The following is an 11,339-nucleotide window of genomic DNA, read 5'->3' as shown; positions in this document are numbered from 1 at the left end:
TACATTTTTGTAATTTAAAAGGGTTTAATCTCACATTGCTGCTCAAAGTAGTCAAATACAAAACCATTGCAGATACATGTTGGACTGTGTAATCTGTATAGTACTTCTAGTTAATCACCCCATATTTAATGAATAAGGGTACACTAAGCAAAGTGAGTACAGCAAGTAGACAAAGGCTTTAAGATGAACACATTTAAACAGCTCTTTTAATATCCTCGTTTCATCTGAAAAAACATTGCTCGAGAGGAAATATGTACACGGGGAAAGAGCCAAAAATCTACAGTTATGATTCTTTTCTTATGGCAGACCTAATGACAACCTAAACACTGCTACTGTATTCACAGGTTTAAAAAATAAAAATGGGGAAAACCATCTAAAACAATTCAGTAAATACTAAAACTGTGTCCTCCACAACCGCTCTGGACAGCTGGACAAACAGCTCAAACTAAAAAAACATCCACATTCAACGTCATGAAAATGAAATTAGAGGACCAACTATAGCATTAATATAAAGACAGACTATTTAAAGGAATATTTAAAAAAAAAGGTAAAGAAATGCAGCAGGTACATTTTAAGCAAAAAGGCAAACATGTAATAAAGCGTCCATATTTTATAGATTTATATCTTGCTCTAGTCCAGTCTCTTTGCTGGAATGCTTTTTTTAAAAGTAAAAAACACTTACATGTTCACCTGTTAACATTTTAGGATATGGCTGTAAATCTTAATGTAAAATTTATCCTGGTCATTTTGAAGTTTAAGTAGTTTTTTTTTTTTTTTAAATAAAAATTCTAATGAGGAATTTGAAAGCCCAGCCTGATCAGTGTACAGAATGAAATGGTCGGTTTGGGGCGTTAAAATTCACTGAAAAACAGAGCTATTCCGTCGTGAAAGTCCAAACACATTGTCCAGGTGCTTAAATCCCAGAACGAGCTGCTGCCTTTCAGACTTTAAAATTACTGCGGGAATCTTAAGTCAAAAACTATCCATGTGATGGCGATTATTTCCTTCAAGTTCAACCCAACAAGACAATAGCACCAACTTCCTGGGGGGGGGAAAGCCAGTATGAGTCGAATATGGCATGGGGTGATTGCTAACGTGACAATAGCTGCTCTAATCAACAAAAGCATTGGCAACAAACAAACCACTGCTCACCACCCCGGCCACAGCAGTCCGGGTTTAGGCCTGCGCTCCAGGTTCAAATGGTGCAATTTCCCCAATTTTTAAACTGTAGCTTTCGAAAGTATTCGGTTTAACCCCCATTTTCTATCAAGTAACAGCTCAACCGCGCGAACGCGGCGCGGCTCAAAGGGTCACCTCATTACTGGAACACCACAGCAACATCTGTGAAACAAGCGGCATACCCTGGCATCACAGCGCTCAGTAATAGTGGCATATCTGCAGCCGGCTGCCTGGATCATTCTTCCCCGGGCTGAAGAAAGGATAGACTGGCTCTTCGAAGCAGGTGTCAAACATGAACAATCTCTTCATCGTGACGGCGTCGTAGAAGCTGAGGCGCCCGTTGTCGTAGTCCAGGTACACGCCGACCCGGGGAGAGTTCCAGTAGTCGGCCACGGGGATGCGGCCGTCCTCCCCGTTGGCGTACAGCCGGTCCTGCAGAGACAGGCTCCAGTACCCCGCCGACGGGGTGAGGCTGACGAAGCCCTTCCGGTTGCTGCTCTCGGTGGTGACTCCCAGGTACCAGACGCCTTTGTCCTTCACGTCCACCTCCCAGTAGTGCTGGCCGCTGGCGTACTGGGCTGTGGCGAGGACGCCGCAGAAGCGGTTGAAGCGGGCGGGCAGGTCTGGTTCCTGGGTGCGGACGCGGCCCTCCTCCACTATGGTGTCGAAGTCAGAGATGATCAGGTACGGGTGGGCCGTGTCTGGGTCCAAAGTCAGGTTCTGAGGCACTACGCAGAAAGAACGGAGAAGTTACTCCCACTAACTCTGCATATTGTGCTAAAGGAGTTTATTACATTTGGCCCAAAAACATTTTTTTTGCTGTATTCTGCCCGTCTGAAAAGGATCAGAAAGTGTTGAGACGTTAACTCACTGGTATGCAACACATGCATCATCTTCTTCCACATAATAAGCTGGATGGGCCCAGAGAAGTCTGTGTATTCGGTCGGACAATTAGCCGTGTCGAGAGTTACAAAAGGCTTGCAGTGGACAACACTGTGGGTGAAAAATACATAGAATGTGAAAGGGGGGATTCAATTTGAAATGAAATATAAATGAAAGTATATACAAATGAATAGTAAGCTACTTACTTGTTGTAGGTCTCTACAAGGCTCTGTTGGAACAAAAGACAAGTCTTTTAACCTCAGGTTCCTTATTCCACACCGACCATGACGGTCCTCATCCCTACTGTGAAACTAGTGGAGGCATGGTGAGCTAAAAGTTGGAGCATCTCCGTTACAACTGACCTCAAAGCTCGTTTTCCCACTGATGTGGCTGTGGATATCGGCTATATCTTTATCCACGACTGCTGCCTCTCTCTCCACGATCTTCAAGTTCTCATCGATGACGGCCGTGGTGGCCACTTCCTCGGCATCGAGGCTGTCCAGAACAGCGTCTTTCTCGTTGAGCAGGAACTGGACCAGAGCACCAACATCCGCCTCAATTCTTTCCTTGAGTCTCTTTTTCTTGATCTGGAAGACGAGGATTTTCAGGGGATTAGGATGAAAATGTCTAATGTTATGCACGTTCAGTGTTGATTCAATGTTTATGCATAAAGTACTTTGGGAGAAACAATTGTGCATCCGAGGTGATTTGCATTTATTTGAACTGTCAGATTAAGGTAAAACACGGATGTTGGAGACTGTTTTGATCTTGAAAAGTGACTTAAAATCAAAAACGCACGTATGAAATGTAAACGATGAAAAAAAGTCCATTCAATACCCTCGCTTCATTTCTGGTACGCTCATCAGCCAATTTAATTTTTACACACTGAGACTTCTGCCAGTTTAGCTCCATCAGCCTCAGTTTCAACTCCATCTGAAACAAATGCATCGAGACACGTGATTAGAAAATGTTTATGCAACATTATATTAGGACATTTATTAAATAATACTTGCAAGTAGGAGACAGAATTCACACATACATTCCGGCTACTGAAAGATCTTCTCCATTGCCAAAATATATAGTGGAAAGATGACGTGCTGAAACACAGGGGCCTTTGTGCAGATATGTAGCCTTTGATATGGGCCGCCATGTTCTTTACATTTTCGCCACAAATGCAACCACGAGGTAATCCGGGCATTTTAAGCGCTGACATGACGCACACAGTTATCATTGTAGCAGAGGGTACAGACACTGTTGTCTTAAAGCCCTGCCGACTATGCACGACGCTACTGCAGTCTTTCCAGCACACACGTACGCAGGAAAAGAAACTTAATGAACCACAGGACATCCAATCTGATGTCTTTGCCAAATGTGCAGCAGGTGATTAACAGAAGAAAATATAAATCATTTTCTATATGTCAAACTTCCCAGGATCTCTCTCTCTCGCTCGCTCACATAGAGAGAGACACAGAGAGAGAGAATGCTGTGTTTGGATTTATGGCAGATAAGAACACGGACACAAGCTCAGAGGTCTGGCTGCACCTCAGGATGTAGTCACAATACATTTGTTTGGATTAAGGAGCACTTAGTCCCCCCCTTTGCCCTGGTCTGTTACCCTTCTTCTCTGCCTTAGGTTGTAGGGCCAAGGTCGCAAGCTCTAGTCAGTTTATGAACAGAGAAATTCTCACTCTCTCACGAAGCTGTGTTATGCAAGAGAAAATCTGAGGAAGGGGGAGAGGTGGCCCTTCTCTTCTAATTAAACTTGTCTGGCACAGTGGAACTTTTCCACTACTAGTCATAATCAGGCATTTAATCCTATAGAACATGACGGCATCATGACATTTTACCATTACTTACCTTCATGTCACTTACGACTTCTGGCACAGGCGCTACCTCATGGTGTCTGAAACAGTAAAACAGGACCAGACAGTTGTCACATCATCCCAAACACTCGCCCTGTGGGGGTGTTCGTGTCAATAAAAAAAGGAGCAATGTTCTCATTAAGTTCTCCTTACCAAACAACTGTGTGACCTACATCAATGCCTTCGTCAATCACGAATTAGCGGTGAATTCCACAATTGCATTTGCAACATGCATCCAAACGGAACCACTTTTAGAAATAAATAAAAAGACAGTTTTGCCAAGAAGCAGCCCAACAATGTGGGTGCCTGCTTTAGGAATTCTTATCTTACATAATGCAAGTGCAACACAGCATAGTACACACTAGATCACTATGTACCGTTTACTGCCCACTAATCTACGAGGATGCCAGGATCAGCAGACTGGTCACACAACAAGTCCTCTCTGCATCATTTATCAAACGTTACTACTCATAAACCTTTGATTTTACGTTAATCATAAATGTAAAATGGTTGATTTTCTGGTATTTCAAGCTACATTAAAATCATTGACTATTTTTTTAAAGCACATTACACAAGTAAGAATCCTCTAAAGCGTTTTCATTAGTGCTCGTCATAGCACGACTGAATCTGCTTGTTGACTGTGCCAACCTCAGCAGGCCAAGAGCGGATCGGTAAAAGTAGATGCGCTGTGTACAAACAGGGTGAGAATGGTCTATACGACCAACAAAGTCCTCCCCATGTTTAAAACATTTAAGTCAAAGTGCATTTGGCACTTTTTAGTCACTATGAGAGCACTTAAATACGTTGATTACTTTAGATGACAGTCTCTACCGTGCAACACCCATATCTTTGTTCTTTGTGCATTCCGTTGCAGTCATTGTCACATCGCTATTGCCTAAAAACACATCTTCCACACTCCCTGAGGTCCAACGGTCTAGTTTGTGATAAGGCGCATACTTCAGCCCCAGAATCAAGCAAGGACAGCATGTTTTGCTGATATCTGATAGGGTGCAAAGAATCTTAAACAATAGATCGGTGCTATGCTGGTCGACTAGCATCTCTTCATTCATGGATTTTGCAAGGCCAAAAGGGCCGTTCAAAAGTGATGAGACTTTCATTACAGTTTGAGCCCAACAAAGCAGGGCTCAGACAAAAGGGCAGGTGTGAGGGAAAACCAGATTACTGAAAGATACAATCTAGGGCTTTCTTAGAATTACAATGGTCTCAGTATCCCCTTTGTCCATGTATTGAGGTTTCTTATACATATTTACATGGAAACCTGGCAACGGTTCGGTGAAAGCTTCCATCCGACCAATCAATTCAAATTAATAATTCATCTTTTACAGATTCATTTAACTAGCAATATTGGCAAAGGAAAGCTGAAGTGATGTTGAATTTAACAAGAGAGGAATGCCTTTTAAGATGAAGCTAAACAAATACTATGTTTCCATAATTACCAACCTGTGTGCTCTGGATTCCCTGCAGACCACACAGATGGGCCTTTTATCAGTCTGGCAGTACAGTTTGAGCTCCTCCCCGTGCTGGTCACACTTCTCATCTACTTTAACAGGCTTGGAGGGCACAGGACAAGAGCCCAGACACTCCAGGTCGTCCAGTTTGGCCACCAGGTTCTGCACCAGGTAGTTTTTAGTGAAGCTCCTCTTGTTAAACACCTGAGAGAACAAAAGGACACACCTGAGAACGAGCTTGTAACGAACGCCACAGTAGGATTAGAGAACAGGCTTTACAACGGAACACATGGACATTCATGCCATTACTGCAATTCAACTTCCCTTGTGATAATGCAGCATTCGCGTTAGCTAACGTTAGCCTGCATAGCAACGACAGCTTAACAAATGCCGCGTTATCAACAGAACGTTCTGCGTTTTTTTTTTAACTACAACTGTAGACCGTTTCTAGTCCCTCGCATAGACGTGCGAGAAGGTTATGGTTAATACGGTTTGTCACACATGCAACATACCGACACATATTCGGAGGGGGGAGGGGGGTACGATGGGAAAATAAGAAACGAGGTTAAAAACTTAGCTACCGTCCGGCATTGAGGGCACTGATAGCCGTAGTCTCCGCCATTTTCGTCCCAGTGCATGCAGATGCAGAACCGGCAGAAATTATGGCCGCATTTGAGTATGACGGGGTCTTTGAAGAAGTCCAAACAAATCGCACACGAGAGCTCTCTCTTCAGGTCGTCTCCAGCTGCAGCAGCGGTGGCCATGTTTACAATCCAACGGCAGCACGCAACCCCGACAGAGCAGGAAGTAAAAGGAGAGGGAGGCGGGAGGGGCGGGGGGAAGCGCCCACATTTGTACTGCGTCATTCCACGTTTAACCAATCAGCTTCACGCATCTCTCTCTGTCCCACTCTCTTTTACTATTTATATAGAGGGCAATACAATAATACTTGATAATATATTTTTTCTAGGGCCGGGACTCGATTAAAAATATGAATCTAATCAGAGGCTTTGTAATTAATTAATCAAACTTAATCGCATTTTAATTGCATAAATATTTGAACTGAGAACAGTGAGAAGTAATTTTTTTCACATGGATTTTTATTTTTGTTCAACCAATTCCAGCAGACAAGTGTAGAGATAGCATATTTAGAAATATAGTACTTTCAGAAATTCAGGTAGCCTATAGGTAAGTAGACCTTCTGTAAACTAGTTTTTTTTAAGTAGACCAATACTTTCAAGTACATTCAGAACATTGGTTATTTTTTCAGACGTGGACTTAGTTACCCTGGTCCTTAAACCAGTCATCTGGTGCAGTGTGGGTTGGGTGTGGGTCCTTGTACTCGGGTCGGGCTAACGTCCACGCTAGCTGCTAATTGTTTTGCGTTGAGGTGATACTTGAGGCTCGATTTGAATTCCTTGTTGCACAGCTTGCACACAACCATGCTCTTATCGACGCTTCCATCCGTGTGTTTATTATAATAAAATTTCCCATTCACACGACACGGTCTCGTCAGCTTCTTCGTTCATGTTCACTGTGGTTTGTTGTTGTCTGAAGTCATGAACGCTAGTTGGTGCTCCAGTATAATCAGTCCGCCGAAACTCATCCAGTGAGAAACGTTCCGCGGTGCAAAAAATAAGTGTAAAAATGCGTAGAAAATGTTTAATGTGTTATTTTTTGTGTAATTAATTCATCTTAATTCACATTGTAATTAATTAATCGTAATTAACGCGCTAAAGTCCCGGCCCTAATTTTTTCATTATTGATATGTTGATAATGATGTATTATCTTATCTTAAAAACTCTTAATTCTGGCTTGCCTGACTGTGTCTTAACACCCAACTCACAATACTGAGGAAATCAACAGCACCAAGTAAGCAACAATATTTATTTTTAAATACATATACATAAAAACATGTTTTTTAAAAAGATTAACTGAATATCAAGTTTGATTGTTCTAAAATTGTCATATACATGGGCGTGGAGGGGTGGGGGGGGGGGTTAATAGGCTGTGGAATATACATTACATTGCATAGCTTGGATTGGCATGTGAAGGATGTGACTGAAAAAGTGCATTTGACGTCCGATATGGTGATATTTCCAAATTTATCAGGGGGAAAATGAAGTGTCCCAGCAGACTATAACATATATAAATCTCACCCATCGCTGATTCACATGATGATATCCATCACATTGGCTATTCCTGATAAATATTGGAAATAATTATACAATGACAACACCATAATAAGACAAATATTAAAAAAAACATTGATCCCAGCATGTTGTATATCCATAGCAGAGTAAGACACATGTTTAACAACACATAAACAAGAAAGTTCACCAGTGATATTGACAAAATAACGAGACAGCAGATTATATCAAATGCCTCAAATGTAATATTTTTCTTCTAGAAATACTGATTTGTAAGCAGTTATTTGCCTCCTTTGTTCCAAAATATTACTCAGAACACTGAATCCCACACACTGTAAGAGGGACAAATAAAGCTTACAAGAACATAATATGAGAAAAATAGGGGTCAAAACATTGGATATGAACACAGTATTTGCATGTTCACAGCACCACAGTCATTAGCAGTGTAACACAGAAGTGGGAAGTGGCTCAGTAGATCTTTTTTTCAATCAACAGTAGTAGATTGTGTTACAAGAAATGGCCTATTGTTGTACAAGAAATAACTCCTGAGATGAGTGTCTCTTCACACATAACATAACCAGTGCTATCTAAATATTACACCCAAAATATTTTGAACAAGTATGACAGTATCACAGACATACACAGTGGAACAGCAGTGTGGATAGCAGTAAACATTGTGGTATCAAAGCAGTGATGAACTGTAAACACACAATGCAGTAAATAGCAGTTTTCCTACTAAAAATAGTGGGAATAACCCGAGTCAGCAACAACAGAAATGCTAATTACATCTTACATCATATGGTAAAAAAAGAAGAAAATAAAACAAAAATAATATTAGCTGGTTAATACGCATTAATTCTAACCGCAGTGGTGTCGATCTACAGTACTCTGAAAATATTTCTGTAGGTTTAGTTCACAAATATGAAACTTTGTTATTCAGAACGACCTGTGTCCCCAAATATTTTATGGCAAAACGTTTGTCCTATAGGGATAGTTCCCCCTGTATAAGGCATAATATACACAACATAGTCTTAAATATTTCATACCTAATCCCTTTTTAATCCCCTGTATTTTCATACATTACATTATCATCAGGAAATTGAGGAACTTGACAACTTTAAGGACATTAAGTGAGATTATAGTGTCAATGTTGGAGTTTTGCATCAACTACAAGAGTTGTTAAGATAACAAACAAATACTGCAGGATCCGTGCAAAGATCACTTTGTATCCCTTCCGGGAAGAAAAAATTGATTAATTCTTTGGTGGACACACTGAAGTACTACAACTCATAAACACACCAGTTTAAATGAATTAGGGGCAGGTGAATAATATCTGAGTTTTCTTTTTAAGGTAAACTATTCCTTTCAATATGAGCATTCACATCATCTAGCCCCCTTTACTCTAGTCAGTGAGAAATGAAATACCATGCTAGTAACAGCATAACGTGGGATGTTGGGCCAAGACACCCTACGGGACTGTACTCTGTGTTCCCTATTGTAGTGATCAAGGTTTGTAAAGGATCCAAAGCTGTATAAATCCTCCACTAACAGGCGCAAAACACACAAACACACACACACGCACACTCACACTCAATACCGTATATGATCAATGTCAGATTTTTGGTGTTGTGAAAGCAATTAATTAGCAGTTAAAAAAACAAAACAAATCCCAAATTGTATAAAACCCTCACGTACTCTTCACCCCTCAGTCCATCTGTGCATCCCCACATCCGCTGCTCAGACCTCTGAACTGTTGTGGCAATCTTGCATCCTCACCACCAACATGGGCTCTGTACTGACCGACCCCTTCACCACCTCCTGCACCCCCTCCCTCCATCCCTCCTTCCCATCCTTCTGTCTGGATCTCAGCACCAGTACGATGGTGACAACAATGAGGACAGTCAGCAGCAGCCCCACCACTGTCCCCACCATAGTCACCAGACCCTCTTCTTCTTCGCCCGCGCTCCGCTCACTGGGTCCCAGCCCCTCGGCGAACAGCTCATTCGACCCCCCTGCCTGTCTCTTGGTGCGGTCCAAAGCGATGTGCATGATGTTGGTACCACGGTTGCTGTCTGCACCGATATCGTCAGCAATCTCTGGGACATACTGGCCGGCCGACCTCCTGGAGCGGCGACCTTTGCCTCGTGACGGGGTCAAGGCGAAATCATCGCTTGGGGAAACCAAGGAGTGGTATTCCAGGCTGCGCTTTCCAATTCCTCTGTTAGCATTCTCTTTGGAGCGGACTGTGTAAATAGTGTGAATGTACCACTCACGGCCTGCAGCAACCTGAAGAAAACACCAAGGAATGCACATCCAAGAATTATGTTCAGTTTACAAAATGAGCAAACCAAATGGATTCCAAAATGATCACGTCTTGCAAATATTATCATCAATATTCATTTTTGATAAGATGGGACTTATTGGTGCTGAATTGACTACATTTAACCAGCATTGAATGTATTTAATATAATGATTTCAATGCAATAGTACAATAATATATAATATCATATCACCACAAAGGATTACATCACAAAACCTAATGTGTTACATCCATTGTGGTCGACGCAATAGAGCATTCAAACCATCACACAATGTCCATATAAACATTTGGGCAAAGTCTGCATGTTGAAAGCTCTGTTGTAGCTCAAAGTCCTTCTCACAATAAAACATAACAAAACATATGAATAAAGCTCCTCATAGACAGTGACTCAAAAATGAGTCGCTGTCCATGGGGAGCAGTAAGATGGTGAATACCTGGAACATGGCTGTAGAGTCCAACCTAAAGCCGTCAGACCCGGGCTGTTTGACCAGAGACGTTGCTGTTGGATCATCCACTGCCAACGCAGCATTAAAACTGACATCACCAAACGCACGTGCCTGAGTCTCTGGCTGAGCTTTGTCCTGTTGAGGTGCGGTAGATTAAGGGAAAAAATTGGAATTAAACAAAACACCTGTTCGACTGTGAAACAATATTTTGCATCTCTCTGCATACTCAAATGGCATTATTGAAAAAAAACCTGAATATACTCACAAGAATCTTGAATCTGAAGAGCAGCGATGGCGAGTCGGCCAAGCAGCCAAATTCAAACTTTGTTGGGTTGTACTTTGGTACGTATCCATCAGCACCAGTGCAGAGGAACACCTTCTCTATGCTACAGAAGAAAGAGTCCCCCAGGTTCTGCACAGGGTCCACCATAACACGGCCATAGATCGGATCACCTAAAATAAAGGTAGGATTTGAAAAGTGTATTCCATTTAATTCTGAATACCACACCTTGTTATGCTTATGAAACACTCATCCAAGGAACATAGACTGTTCAATGGAAGAAAATGCACATTTAATGGTCACAGTAGGTCACGCAAGACTTATTTTTGGTTGGTCAGCTTCCATGTTGTGCTCAAATAATGTCCAATTAATGTCCGCTTGAAAGGTAGAAAATGTATCTAAGAACTTGGCCCACTTTGCATAAAAAGACAGAAGTGATGGAAAACATTTTATGTGAAGACAATAAATACATATACAATATATCTATTGCTACAAGTATTTTATTTTGAAATCCTCCTCGTACCGAAAAGTATTAACAGTATTAAGAGTTTACTTACCCTCAGAAAACGCTACATCCGTCTCTTGCCCGAAGCCCATGGAGCCATCAGAGAGCCACAAGCTTCTCTTGGTCAGCAAGAACATCTGAGTGTTCAGACTAAATTCCACCGCCACCGGGTCGCTCACCTAAAGCGGGACGCGCATCCAAACGTTTCACAGCGAAGGAGGGGAAAGAGCCAGCGACAAGAGAGCG

The 11,339-nt window shown here is 41.9% G+C and overlaps 2 protein-coding genes across 2 annotated transcripts in view; both read right to left on the bottom strand.

Annotated features, from left to right (window-relative positions):
- Positions 1–188: 188 nt before the first annotated feature.
- On the bottom strand, positions 189–6,222 carry trim47 (tripartite motif containing 47). The gene is made up of 8 exons (XM_037468442.2): positions 5,974–6,222; positions 5,385–5,596; positions 3,919–3,964; positions 2,899–2,994; positions 2,424–2,648; positions 2,268–2,290; positions 2,051–2,172; positions 189–1,907 (listed from the first exon to the last, which is right to left on the bottom strand). Exons 1-8 carry the CDS (start codon positions 6,154–6,156, stop codon positions 1,378–1,380), a joined length of 1,437 nt encoding a protein of 478 aa, XP_037324339.1. The 5' UTR covers positions 6,157–6,222; the 3' UTR covers positions 189–1,377.
- A 1,150-nt stretch (positions 6,223–7,372) lies between these two features.
- Positions 7,373–11,339, bottom strand: part of frem2a (FRAS1 related extracellular matrix 2a) — a 45,555-nt gene continuing 41,588 nt past the window's right edge. The window contains exons 21-24 of the mRNA XM_037468416.2: positions 11,146–11,272; positions 10,574–10,761; positions 10,297–10,443; positions 7,373–9,828 (exon numbers count right to left, since the gene is read on the bottom strand). Of these exons, the coding sequence (XP_037324313.2) occupies positions 9,280–9,828; positions 10,297–10,443; positions 10,574–10,761; positions 11,146–11,272 (1,011 nt within the window). The 3' untranslated portion in view covers positions 7,373–9,279. The remainder of the gene's footprint in view (positions 9,829–10,296; positions 10,444–10,573; positions 10,762–11,145; positions 11,273–11,339) is intronic.

The sequence above is a fragment of the Pungitius pungitius genome, chromosome 16, assembly GCF_949316345.1.
Source record: "Pungitius pungitius chromosome 16, fPunPun2.1, whole genome shotgun sequence".
NCBI lineage: Eukaryota > Metazoa > Chordata > Actinopteri > Perciformes > Gasterosteidae > Pungitius > Pungitius pungitius.
Note: the sequence above shows the minus strand (reverse complement) of the source record. Positions and strands in the feature narration are given on the sequence as shown.